This window comes from Ictidomys tridecemlineatus, chromosome 9, assembly GCF_052094955.1.
Source record: "Ictidomys tridecemlineatus isolate mIctTri1 chromosome 9, mIctTri1.hap1, whole genome shotgun sequence".
Lineage (NCBI taxonomy): Eukaryota > Metazoa > Chordata > Mammalia > Rodentia > Sciuridae > Ictidomys > Ictidomys tridecemlineatus.
The window spans coordinates 59414012-59428424 of NC_135485.1; the positions used below are offsets into that span (position 1 = coordinate 59414012).

At 39.0% G+C, this 14413-nt stretch overlaps 1 protein-coding gene across 3 annotated transcripts in view; it reads left to right on the plus strand.

Moving 5' to 3' along the window:
• The window catches only part of Fras1 (Fraser extracellular matrix complex subunit 1), a 425584-nt gene that overhangs the window by 168511 nt on the left and 242660 nt on the right, over positions 1-14413 (plus strand). For all 3 annotated transcript variants that reach the window (XM_078021445.1, XM_078021446.1, XM_078021447.1), the window contains exons 4-6: positions 580-672; positions 8472-8631; positions 10230-10363. In XM_078021445.1, coding sequence (XP_077877571.1) covers positions 580-672; positions 8472-8631; positions 10230-10363 — 387 coding nt within the window. The remainder of the gene's footprint in view (positions 1-579; positions 673-8471; positions 8632-10229; positions 10364-14413) is intronic.

Here is a 14413-nt window from a genome sequence, read left to right on the forward strand (position 1 = left end):
GCTAATGTAATTTCTATTGCCATCTTAGTGGAAATTGAAGTGTACTTTTCTATTTGGGTTCAGAGGCGACTTTTCGGAGAAGTCATTAATGTTGCACAGAATGGGCAATTTTATAAAATCCCATATCATATAAATTTTGTTCTTTATCAAGCAAATAAGAATTTGGCGATTACTGTTATTGATGTATTTATCTATGTAGTGGATTAACTGTTGTAAAATCTCAACCCTATTTCCCATACACGCTTGTGGATGTAGTTGTGCAAATGAGAATTCTCTTGTAGATACAATTTTTTAAAAAAATGGAAGCAACAAAAAATAACAAAGAAAATATTACCACACACAAACACACACACACAATTTTATTTTTTCATTCTACTGACTGAATTCTTAGTTGACTTTTATCTTGTGGATGTGTCATGACTTCTTGGCTAATGAAGAATCTTCCACCATTCTTGGTCAGAATCATTCATTGCCTGTTCTGCCACATCTAGAATTGGGGAAATCCTAAGATATATAGTAGAGGAGTGGTGTGAATAAGAGGATCGAATAGGAGAATCACAGCTGTTTTTAAATGCTTAGGGAGAAGTGCTTCAAATAGCTGCCAACCAGTGCTGCCCAGAGTGTGTATCGAGGACTCCTGGATCTTGCCACCATGAAGAGAGAATCCATGAGGTAAGTATTTTCTGATCCCAGGTTGATTCTATGTCTGTAGATTGTTGACAAGAGAAATCTGAATGTTAAACTTGGGTTGATGGGAGATTTTTTTCCGACCAGGCCTGCAGAGGATCTGAAACTCATTTGACTCTCTATGGGCAATTAGGTTTCTTGAATAAGATGAAAACTGTCCTGTTTATCCCATTAGCCCTACATAAATATCTATAGATTAAATCTGATTGAATAATGAGTAGTATGAGAATGTTAATACTGAGAAGTTGTGAAAATGAGAATGTTAATACTGAGAAGTTGTGATTCTTTTGTATACTATATATATTTTATTTGAGAGTTATAAACAACCCATGAGTTGTTGAATAAAGCAGATGATATTACTCTTTACTCAAAGATATAAAAAAAATTGAATTGCAAATAGCCAATGCATGTTACTAATAAAAAGTGGGATAACCTTGGTCTTTAGAACTATAATTTATAATTCTACCCCATTCAGGTAGTTTCTCAATTTCAGTACTATCAACATTTTAGGCCTTATTTTGGGGGCTGTCCTATGAATCATAGGGAGTTTAATATCATCTCTAGCTTCTATTCAGTAGATGTTAGTAACAAACTTTAATCAAGACAATGCGAAATGTGTGCAGACATGACCAAATTTTCCTTAGTAGGCAAAATGCTCACATACCCTTCTCTCCATCCTGTAAAGAATCACAGTAGTAGAAAAATATCCTAAAGATTTTAAAATTATATCTTCTCATTCTAGATCCTTTAGGATTAATTTAGAGATTTTAAATACTGATTAAACACACCATTGCTAGGTTTATATTAGAAATGATGAAAATAGTTAATCTTCACTCATACTTAAATGTTACCCGGAGGCACCAGGTTGAATGTGATAGAGAGAGGTTCTTTGATTTAATCTTCATCTTCTACCTGATACAAAACTTTCCCTAAGTTAGTGCCTCCACCTATTCAGGAGAGAGCACAGGTTAGCAGGGTTTGCTATATCCACTCTCAGCTAGTATCCAGTGTGTGTTCCTAAATCTCAGTGAGTACAGTGCTCATTTCCCCTGGGTCTGGATCATCTTACTCCAGCCACTGTCTCCTAATTACATGAGGAAGCTACTCTTTCTCTTTTGCACAATGCGTTGTTGAAAGACACCCAAACAGGATTTACACTGGGAATGTCTTCATACTACCCATCACCGCGTGCTGCTCAAGCTGTTGGGAGCCAAAATAAGGTCAGAATCTGTGGGGAAAAGATCTCTCAAATAAGATTTGACACCAGGCACATGTGCCACCTGAGTTCAATAATTCTTCTTGGATTACTCTAATGACACTTGCCAATGGCTTTCTAATGCTACATTTGTGCACATGTAAAATCTTCTTAATTTAAGATGCTTGAAAGTCTTGATGATATTTTCAATATCTTTATAATTATCTTCTCTGCCTCTTATCCAAAAGTAACCTGGCACTTGGCCCGGAACTTTTCCCAAAGTGGATGCTTAATATACATTGATGAGTGAAAGACTCAGTTAGCAGATCCTTTCTCCACCTTCTCCTGTCCTTGTCCCAAGAGCATGTTGGTCATTGACCTGTGTCAATGGGCAATTCTGAGGCCACAGAGTCGCCATGGGTTGGTTAGAAATCCCCTTGGCCGCCTACTTTTGCCATGCGCGTTCAGAAAGTCCTCTTTTTGGCTATCCTCTCCCCGTCTCCCTTGCATTTCACACCTTCTCCAATAATCCATCATGTAGAAATCTCTGAACTGGATAAGAACATGGCCATGTGTTGTTTTTCCATGTGCACTTTCAAAATTTATTCCCTCAGAAAATGTTATTATATTTTTGGTACTTGATGTAACTGAGGAAAAGGCCGAATTTTGAGAACTATAGCTTTGAGGGGAGGGAAACGCTAGTGGTCTGCCTCTTCAAAAAGCGCCGGAGATTGATTTTGATTTTTTTTTTTTCAAGTTGAGACAAAAATCTAATTTTAGTCAGGTTAAGTTGTTTAGGGCCTTGCTAAATTGCTGAGGCTGGCTTTGAACTTGTGATCCTCCTGCCTCAGCCTCCTGAGTGACTGGGGTTACAGGTGTGCACCCCTGTGCCTGGCCTATTCATTTTCTTGAGCAGGTTTAACACTGTGTGATTTGGTCTGAGTCTTGCCATGTCACTTGCTCTACCAGGTAATTTTCTAAATCTGGCTGCCTTTCTTCCCCCCCCCCCCCTTTTAGCTTGTTTGGTAAGCAGTTTCTAGAGTACTTTCCTCTCCTGCTGAACAGCAGTAATCCTTTCTTTGGCCTCTGGCTTGCTTCCCACAGGGCAGGTTGTGGAGACTCTCCCAGCTGCTGTAAAACAGCCTGGTGTGTTAAGAACTCTGTGGAGATGTGAGGAGAAAGCCTGGCTCTAAGGGGTTTAGCAGAAGCTAGGAGAGATGGGGGGCGGCCACAGGGGAATCAGCTGAAGCAATCCTGTCCCTAGAAAATGTGCTACAAGCCAGGGAAATCAGAGATGGGCTGAGTTTAAGGCCTCATGAGAGGGCCACCCCAGTGAAAAGCTGGGCCTCCTGGGAGACGCCTCTGCTCACAGGGCAGGCAGCAAGCAGCACTTACCACTGGCATCCCAGCAGGTCTAGACAAGTCCGAGCTCTTTCCTGGAGTGAGGAAAATGCAGGGCTTTGGGCTGACTCCAGGTTATTTGGGAGCCTTGTGTTGGGTTTGTTAGAGCCAGGATTTGGGGAGTCTGCTTCATCTGTGACCTCCCGGGACTCTCCCCTCAAATGTGTTTTCTAAAGACTTGTTGGCCTTTCCCTTGTTCTTTCCCCACAAATCACCTCTTGAAAGGTAGGAGGAAGGACCATTAATTCCCTTTGCTTCCTTTTTACTAATTTGATCCAAGCACCTATCATGTCACTGAAGAAAGAAAATGGCAAGTGGCAATGCCCTAGTGTTGAGGCCCATTGAGGGGAGGAGCGAGGAGAGGGCGGCTCACGCTGCCCGTCCATGAGGTTAAGAGAAGTAATTTATGTTTGTGAGGAAAGAAATGAATGTTGAATTCTGTGGCCTGTTCCCTTCAAAGTAGAGGATGTAATTATAATATGCTGTGAACATACCCGGATATTTAGCATGCTGAATTTATAACTTCATAACAGGAACAAATTATATGAAAAAAAATTATTTTTATTCTGTCAGAAAGCCAAAGTAAAAGCTTTATGACCTTATCTTTCTTTTGGACTTATGCAAACAGCTAAGCTAACTTATTAGTTGACTATGCAGAAGAATATATTTAAGATGTTGTCTGCGGAATTTGCTTTTGCCCATGTCAAAGTCTGATATTTTCAAATGGATATTAGCGACGTTAAGATGGCACAGCTAAATCTGGGTCTTGGGGGAGCCTTGCTTTGTGCATCTGTTATTCCTTGATTTTACAAAGCTCTTTGCTACCACAGTGTTTGTTAAAAATAATGCTCTTGTATGGGCTGGGGTTGTAGCTCAGTGGAAGAGCACTTGCCTAGCATGTGGGAGGCATTGGGTTTGATTCTCAGCACCACATGCAAATAAATTAAATAAAGGTTCACCAACAACTAAAAAATATTTTAAAAATAATGCTCTTGTAAATGGATATGGAGAATACTATAAAATTATTTATGCGTGTATAAGTAAAATTCAACATGTGTGGAACTCCTTGATCTTTAGATTGGCTGCTTTTCATGCATTATCAATCCTTGGAACATTCTAGGAAGGTGTTGCTCTTCCAAGGATAGGTGTAGGAGACAAACTTGGAAGGAACATATGTGACCTATTTTCTCAAGAGATAAGAGAGTCATTCTATCACTCTGCAGACTTCGCATCACCAACTGAAGCTGTTTTTGTAGTTGTGACATCAAGGAGTTTCCCTACTACATGTTCTTTGTTATTCCCATAATTCTTAAGGTTATTGTGAAGGGAGAATCCATTGCTTAGTTTTGTGTCTCCTGAGTTAAATAATAGATTCACATGATCATAGAGCTCAAAAGTACTGAAGGGATTCACTAGCATAGCCCTCTCATTTAACAGATGAAAAGGCTTGATGATTGACAGGTTGTTATTATAGTTAATTTTTTGGTCTCCGTCTGAGCGGTGGTGTGATTACAAGTGTTTAAAAACAACAGTGCTTTTCAGTAGTAACAGAAACAAGCTCTGTTTTCATGAACTGAAATGTCTAGATGTTTAGAATTAGCCTCTTAACTTTTAATAAAATAGAGTAGTTCACTTCAAGTGGTTTTAAACAGCCTTCAAATTTGACTTTATTTAAGTTATCTAAATGAATAATTAGATATTTAAATAGTAATTTGCTTTGTGGTGACAAAAATAAGAATATTTTATTGGTGAAAATTTAGAAAATAGAAGTATAAGCAGAAAAAAAGGTCACAAATACTCTGTCACAAATACCTCAATACTCTGAAAAAACACCATTAATATTTTCTCAGGGTTTTTTGGCAGGAGCTGACAGTGGACATAGATAGATAATACATATAGATCTATTTGTTTGTTTTGGGGTACTGGGTATTGAACCCAGGAGCGCTCTCTCAGTAAACTATTACTGCAACTTCCCCACCCACCCTTTATTTATTTATTTATTTATTTATTTATTTATTTATTTATTTATTAAGACAGGGTCTTGCTAAGTGGTTTAGGGCCATGCTAAGTTGCTAAAGTGGGCTTTGAACTTGAGATCCTCCTGCCTCAGTCTCCCAAGTCGATAGGGTAATAGCTGTGTGCCACTGGGCTCAGTTTAGATATATGGTTTAACATAACTGGATTTATCCTGTGTATATGGTTTATGTCCTTTTTACATTGTATTGTAAATAATTCCCTAGGATACCCTTGGAGAACATTATTCCCTATTATTAAGCATTTGGGTAGCTTTTCAGTTTTCACTAAAATATTTCCAATTTCACTATGAAAAACGAGATGGAATTCCTTGTATGTAAGCCTTTCTTTGTGTATTGTTGATCATTTTGTTTGGATAACTTAAAAAGCACAATTTGAAGGTTAAAGCACTAAAGACTTTGGGTGTTGAAGCTGTGATGCCTGTCATCATTAACATTCCATTTTAAATGTCTGCATCTAGCCACGGGCCCAGTGGGCATCACACAGACCATGCAGCCTCCTTTCTAGTGTGACCACCTGGATGAGGCCTACCTGCATACATATTCCAGGTGTAAGACAGGGCTCTGTGGGCAAATCCCATTTCACTGCAGCTTCACCAGCACTAGATACTATGAATTTAAAGCTCCTCCCATATCTGATCTTAAAAAATGTCATCCAGTTTTTATTTTAATTCATAAAGTTGAACATTCATAAGCTTTTTGGCATTATTGGGAATATTCATCTTTCTTATTGCTTGTAAGTGCTTTTATACATTATGGTTAATTTTTTAAAATCAGTTTGTCATTGGCTTTTCATTTGTTTATGTTTTTTGACAGATTTAAAATTTTTAATTCATCAGAGCCTATTAAGTTTTATTTTACAAGTTTTTCCTTTGTTTTATACTTAGGATTTTCTATGTATGAATGTCAAAGGTCAGTGGCACTTTGTCTTTTATTAGCCTATAATTTGTGAACTTGAGTGTTTATATGCTGTGCTAAATTTGAAGTTTTATATGTAATTATAGCAGAAGTAAAAATTGATGGGAGATGACTTGGCCTTTGTATCCATCTCTATCGCCACTACTCATAATCAGCACAAAAGTATAAAAACAGGAGGAAGACCCTGAACTCATGCAGTAGAAAGAGGGGAGATGATTGAGCAACTTCTTTTTTATTTTTGAATATTTAATTGACAAATAAAAATGGATCACATATCCTGTGTGATGATTTGATACACTTACACATTGTTTGATGATACCACAAATTAATGCATCTGTTATTACGTATGCCAAAACTCATTCATCTTGTAACTGCATATTTGTGCTCCTTGGCCAACGACTCCCCTGGCAGCTTTGACTGTGTCTTGAGTAAATGCCTGTGCTTGCCCATCCCTTGCAGCTCTCTGACAGTCTTCCTCATTGAAACTTTGTAGGAAACAAAGGAAGGGGACATCCTACCATTTCATTTTTATAGTCAAGGAAGCTGAGTTTAATGAAAATTAAGCCTCTTACCCCTGTTCCCAAGGCAGAAAGGGTTGAATTAACCTGAAAATTTGCAGGTGGTCAAGGAAATCCTTGGTTTCTGAGAGAGTGCACATGCATTATTTTCCTCTTGCACTCCCAGTAAGTCTCTCTAGAGGAGAATAATTATGATAGTAAGATGAGGGCTGGATTCCCAAATCATTGGATGATCACAACTACCTGTTACTATTATTGTTACAATAATATCCAGGTTTCTAATAATTTTATAACATTAGATTTGGCATTGCTTGCAACCTGGCAACAATTTGCAGAATAAAAGAATACTGACTTGTTCAGGTAAGATGGCTGCTTTGTGTTTGAGAAAAATGAAAAGCTATTCTGGATGCTAGTTTGAAGGGACACAAGAGGATAATTATTTTCATGTTTCTCAATGACACTTGTAGTTGTAAACCCCAGATTGTATTTAGGTGGTGGAGTGTCTAGAATGTGTGATATTTTAATAAAAGTCCATATACGATTTGTGCTGAATTGGATATTAGTCAGATGCTACCTGTGAGACAAAGGAGAGTGGTTTCAGAAAACATTGCAGGTAAAAAAGTTCATTAAACTACTTTTTTTCCTCTATCTTGGGAAAGGCCACCAGTATTCCATTCTGCGGTCAAGAATATATATTTTGGCAGCTATTTCCCTAATTAGTGGCATGGTTGTAACTTTTTACATGCTGGTTTATTCTGCATCACATTGACAGTGACTCCTATAGATACTTTAGGCACTTAGTAATATCACAGGATAGCTCAACGCCTGGATCTCTTAGATCCCAGACAAAATGCTTTGAGAGCATGGTATTTCCAGCATTAAGTGGCTTAGGAGCATTCTGCATTTGTGGATAGACACATTTGCTGGGAGTGTTTCTTCTGTACAGTTTGTGGGAGACCTGGATGGAGCAGGAACCTCTTCTTGACTATCACACCTTCCCCAAGATTATAAGGTCATTGGAACAGGAGGGGGGATAAATATGGATGAAAAATAAAGTTAAAGAAAGGAAAAAGAACAAGAGCTATTGAAAATGACTGTGGATATAGCTCACTGGTAAAGCATGTGCTTAGCATTTGTGAGGTCGTGGGTTCAGTCTCCAATACCATCAAAAAACCATAAACAAGATAGGCAGGGTGTGGTGGAGTATGCATGTAGTTCCAGATACTTGGGAGGCTGAGGCAGGAGAATTGATTGAAGCCAAGAATTTGAGACCAGTGTGGAAAACATAGTGAGATCCCATCTTAAAAAAAAAAAAGTGATAGAACCATCACACACACACACACACACACACACACACACACACACACACACACACCAAAAAAAAAAAAAAAACAACAACAAACCATAGTAAATGTGTGTATATTTTACTTGGGGTTTTATAGAATTTTTTAATGATGGGATTCAGGTCGTTTTTATTTTCTTATGTTTTTCTGAAACTTTCAAATATAAAATCTTAGTGATAATAGAACAAAAGTCTATATTTAAACTGGTCTCCAACTTGGAAAATTGCAAACCGTGGTCTCAACTTTTCAAGCCTTCTTCCACCTTTCCTGAGCTTCATCCTCAGTTTGTATAAGGGAAGGTTTGTTTCTGTTTGGCTAATGAGGCTTATATTCTGGAACTAACCTTCTGATTCTTCTTTTCTCCCTTGATTCACAGCATGGAACAGAGTGGGCCTCTTCCCCATGTAGTGTGTGCTCTTGCACTCATGGGGAAGTAAGGTGCACCCCCCAGCCATGCCCACGCTTGTCATGTGGACCCCAGGAGCTGGAATTCATCCCTGAAGGGAGCTGCTGCCCAGTCTGCGTGGGCCCTGGGAGTGAGTATGGGCTTGTGGAAAGGAACCTTTGCCTTTGAGGTTATATGGTGGCACCCAGACTCTTGTCTCCTTGTCCTGTGTGGCTCAAAAATCTCTAACTCATGCCTTATTGGAACCCAGTTGTAACCTTGCACTTGGTAGGGAGAGAGGTATCAGAGAGTGTGATGGGAAAAAAATCCTTAAATTCCATTCCCAGTTTAGGATTCTGCTAGTCTCTGATTGATTGATTGATTGATTGATTTTTGCATTGGCCAGATGCCTCACTCAGCTTTTACAGCTCCCAAGAGGAAAAAGGAGGAGGGGGACTATCTTTTGATATGATTCCACAAGGCCAACATAGTTTCTCCTGCCCCTTGGTGGAGAGTACAACCAAATCTCTTCTCCATATCATTTTTTTGTTAGCCTTTACTGCATCCTCACTGAAGGGATTAATCCTGTTACAAACTGAGGCATTCAACTTTTGCTCAGCAAGCCAAGATCAGGCTCCAGGCCCTCTGGTTAGAATCTGTGCTTGGTCCATGTACCCCTTTTATTGTACTAAAATAACATGTCTCTTCCATTTATACGACTAAATAGAATAGTCTTTATGATAAACATAAATTACTGTCATTGCTGCATGATGCCTTCTTGTGACTTATAATAGCTGGAATACCTCTTTTATTCAGTAGCATCTGCAGCCTATACTCTGTTCTTGCCCTTTCAGTTTAAAAAGATCCCTGATTTCTTTCCCATACCACTTGTTCTATACCTGGCAACCCATTTCTCTGGAAAACTGTTCCAAGTATTACAAAGTGTGATCAGGAAATGATGAATAGAATGCTTGCCTGAGCATTTCAGTCATCACCTGCCAGAAAAGGATTGGCAGTGGTTTTGGGGCCAAGTGACCCAGCAAGTGAAAATACATGAACAACAGAGTCCAGTGGTATGGAAGGTGCTGTCTGAGTTTGTGGGATTCTCTCTTAGGTCTTAAGGGGCTTTCTCATGGGCCCTCCATGAGAAAGATATTGGAAGCATTTTTTTCCTTGAGAAATTGGAGGATCACCCAGCCCCCACTACCTAATTTATAAAATTCCAGACTCCTTTATTTAAAAAGCAGGGGAAAATGCTTTTTCTTTGCCTCTATGGTCTCCAGGTCTCTCTCTCTTTTTCCATCTGGCATGTTTTTTATTTGCTATTTAATGTTGTACTCCTTGGGGCCTGGGGATACTTGATTGGTGAGTGAAGACTCTCCTAGGCACCCTAGCACCCATCCTATGACTTAGTGCATAGGGCACATGCAGCTTCCTGGAACCCACACCATGGTCCCCACTGGAGGGGGGAAGTCTTCATTGGGCTGGGGTTGGGGACCAGGCAGCTGAGAGCCCAACCCAGGAAGCCAGTAGGAGATGGGACCATGCATGGGCTGAGGCATCATGTCCCCTCCTTCACTTAGAAAACACAGACTAAGAGATTTCAAGGTAGCAGTGACTGCAGAGCTTTAAGTCCTAAGAGCCTCCTGCTGTGCACCCTGAACCAGACCATAGGGCTCACCTGTGCGGTTAGCACTGAGATCAGCACACACAGTTCTTCCACTAATGCTGACTCCTTCGACCTTCCAGAACCCTGTTCCTATGAAGGCCGTGTGTTTGAGGACGGGGAGGACTGGAGGCTGAGCCAGTGTGCCAAGTGTGTGTGCAGAAATGGAGTCGTGCAGTGCTTCGCGGCTCAGTGCCTGCCTCTGTTTTGTAACCAGGTAAGGGAGATACCTCTGGGTGGATTTGTCCAGGCTGTTAACTTCCTGTTCAAAATCTTGGAGTCTCTTCTGAGATTATGTCAGGCAGCCTCCAGAGCACTAGAGACAAGAAGCAAGAATTGCTTTGTTTTCCTTATTCTTTTGGAGACTCCCTCCAAGACATTTCTTTTCCCCTTAGAAGCTACAGATAGGTCTAATTACCAGCCATTTAGGCTAATTGTTACATAATGAAATTGAGCCTTGAGGGTACACACAAGGAAGCCTTCAGCTTGAATTACAGATGTTCCAACAATGTCAAGCTAAACATCTGGAAAATTTTGTAACACAATCGGGTTTGTTATTGTTTTTCAGTGTATAGGTGTAGTCTGCTTTTTAAAGACACATACATGTCTTTGAGCATGATTATCCAGATGTACATGATTTAATTCTTACAGGATAATGATTCAGATTATCGAAGGATTTTCTCTGGAGGTATTTAAGAAAGTGGGATACTGTTCTTCATTTAAAGCTGGTCTGATTTTCAAAACGTTAGGCACTTCACACAAATTTGGAAGAGAAAATCAATTGAAAACAAATGTGGTATACATGGTATTTTATAGGTTTTTTTTTTTTTTTTGCTCTTCTAGAGGCTTCTATGGATGTTCTGTGACAGTAGACAGATAACCATGAAAAGAGTTTTGCCTCCAGTCGAAAATTGCTCATTTTTGATCTAAGGAAAAGCTGGAAGCCAACATTCAGTTGATACAGAGCAGTACTTTGGGTCAAATAAAACAAAATCAATAACATGGCATCTTGTGACAATTGGGCAATATTTTTAAAGGCAGACAAAAGGCAATTAGACATGAAATGCTAAATGTCAAATGGAGGGAAAAACGTATCTAATTGAAGGACTAGATTGTATTGCCCACACTATACCAGCTCCCTGATCACTCTCATCTCCCAATTCATCACCAGGTCTTGTCCCAGCTTTAAGATTACAAATGAGCCACTGATCGAGTTGCATAGTATCTCCCTCTTCTGCTCTTACATCTGGAGGACATTGTCACATCATGGCTCTTCGATAGCACATTTGGGGTGTAGTGCTCTTGTTTAGGAAGGGTCATGAAGCAATTTGCCACCGTTTCAGTAAGTGAGGTGGGAGTAGTAATGGAGGAAACACTCCATGGAGGACTTTCTGCCTTAATTCTTCAAAAACTCAACCACATACTGCCTATTTGGTGGGGGCAGATATATTACTATTTCTCATTTTAAGAAACATTAAACATAAGCTCTTGCTTCATGCATAGTATTCACTTACAGTTCGAATCAATATGATAATGTGAGATGACAAAATTTGGTATCATACTTTAGAGCTAAATGATATACTGGCCCTCTGAAGAATTGGAAATAGATTGATTTCAATCACTCTTGCATGAAGTCTGTGTTTTTACCATGACATTTAAAAAAATGCAACTGTCAGATCACTTAGAACCACTTTTCTTGATTTAATGTTGCTATTAAATGTTGAATGTTCCAATGATATAAAGGGATACTATAGAATTGGTGTTACTGATGTAGCACATCACCCCACCACTACTATCACAACCACCATTAGCACCACCAGCACACTTTGGGTAATTTATATGTACCAGTCATTGATATTTAAGAGCTGTGTAATTTTCATTATCGCTCTATAAGGCAGGAGCTTTTATTATCATCCTCATTTTATATTTGATAAAACTGAGATTTGGGAGGGAGTAAGTGACTTGCTCAAGGTCCCGCAGTTAGGAAGTGACAGCACTTCTCTCCTTTGCACTTGTACATTACAACCTCAGAAAACCATGTTGACTCCTGTTTCTAACCATTATGCTATCTTGCCTTCCTAAATGAGGAGTTACCAGCACTTACATATAATAATTATCACAATATTTGCTAACATCAATGAGCATTTTTGCAAGTATTTTGTATGCATGAGTTCATTAAATATAAGGAAAACACTAGTTTTCCAGTAGAAATGTTATTTCTCAGGGCTTATGCTCTGGAAAAATACTCAACTTGTCTTCAGGGATTGCCATGATTTTTACTACAATGGTTTTGGGGTTTTATAATTATAAAAGGAATGTATATTCATTAAGGAAAGTTGGGAAACCAGAAAGAACATTATCACCCATATTTCCTCCATTCAAAAAGACTAGGACAAATTTCTTTTTGTGGTAATTCATTTTAGTCTTTTTAAAGGAAAATGCGGATGTTTATTTGCACGATTATAATTACATTCTAAAAGTTGGTGATAATCCCTAACAAAAGAAGAAATTCCTTATGTTCACATAAGGGTTATTCCCTTAATGAGGGATTAAATTCATACTGATATTGCAGGCTTTCAACTATTGTCCAGATGCCTTGTGAACTGAACCATAAGTCCTTCACATTTTTGTAGTCTCACTAAAATGGTCTGTTCAAACTACTGAGAGCTGTTTCTAATGATATTCCCACTAGTCTTATTAATACCACATTTTCCCTATTCCTAATATTGATTATCTGAGTAGTTCTAACTTCATCTTTGGATATGTTTTCAAGAAAGAGATGATTGGTGAATCTTTTGATTCTCTAAGTATTTAATAATTATTTCTCATTGCCTGTATGCATAAAGGACAGCTGTAGGGGCTATAGTCTACAGCTGTCCTGTATAGACTTTATAGACTCCTTTCCATTAAATTTCAGAATTTAGCTTCAGAGAGAAGTCTGAGATCTGTCTCCTTTCTATTCCATTATAAGAAGCTAGTTTTACTCTGTTGTATCCTTATAGGATGTTTCTTTATAATTAAAACATATTTCAAGATGGTTCTAGATGAAGTATTATTTCAGAAAAACCCAATCCCATATGTGAGAACTAGCAGCCAAAGATAGAAGGTGCCATGTCACTGGGGTGGGGGGTGGGGTAGAAGGATGTGGACGAATCCAGGGTTTCACAAGGTAAAATGTATTGCTGATTTACAGATAGAAGTGTATCTAGGGCAGTTATAAGACAGGGGAATCCTCACACCCAGAACAGGAAGTGGAAAGGTGTTCATATGCTAAGCTAGACAAGTGTGGGCCACAGTCAACCAGAATGCACCTGGCCTTTCTCCAAACCTCTTCACAGTCCAGTGTCAGTTAAGAAATACCCCAGCCATCAGTGGCCAGCACACCATGGCTGTTCTGTGGCAGTTGACAGATAACCATGAAAAGAGTTTTGCCTCCAGTTTATATTGACAAACATCTTAAGGACTATGGGGATTGGGATGTGTGCCAGGGTCACCTGGTAGACAAAATGGTAGAGGACCAAGATAGCTATCGCAGGGTCAAGCAATATCCCTAGGAATGTCTTTTCACATACTTTGCCTACAGAACCCGTCAGACTGTGTTCCAGTTTTTGAAATGTGTTTTTTTTTCAGTTTGGTATGGATGAATGACATCTGTTCTAATTATTCACATTTTTTTCCAGAAACATCTATGACACTTAGTTTTTTCACCACCTCCTCCTCTTTATCAATCATGTTCTCTCATCATTTTTCACTTTGTATCTTTCCTTAGCATATGGGGAGAATTTCTCAAGTTTATATTTATTATCTCCAGTATTGATTTTTAACTTGACACATTTGCTTTACACATTTCTCTTTTAATTCTTCCTCAGTGTGGTCTTTCTTTTATTGCTTCCTGCTTCTGTTTGCTAACAGACTGCATATTTCTACATCTTACTCCACTTACAAAATGGCTCTGAAGTGTTTCCTTTTAGATCCTGTAGTAGTGTTCAGAAGTCTGTTCTTTAACTGCATCTTCAGAGTTACTCCTTTCTCTTGATGGGGTTTAGGTCATGGTATCCACAAATATGGCAGCTTGGCATCCTCAATATTTTAAGATGAAGGAATTTGAGAAAATGGCAGAAACTTAAAGGTTACTTTGACCTTTTCCCCATCCTTCTCCCCTGAAGCAGGTCATAAAACCTGGAAAGGGTTTTCTGACCTTCCCCTGAAGCAGGCTATAAGGCCCTCAGGTGAGAGGTACCCTCCCTGCTCCTGGAGAAAAGGATCA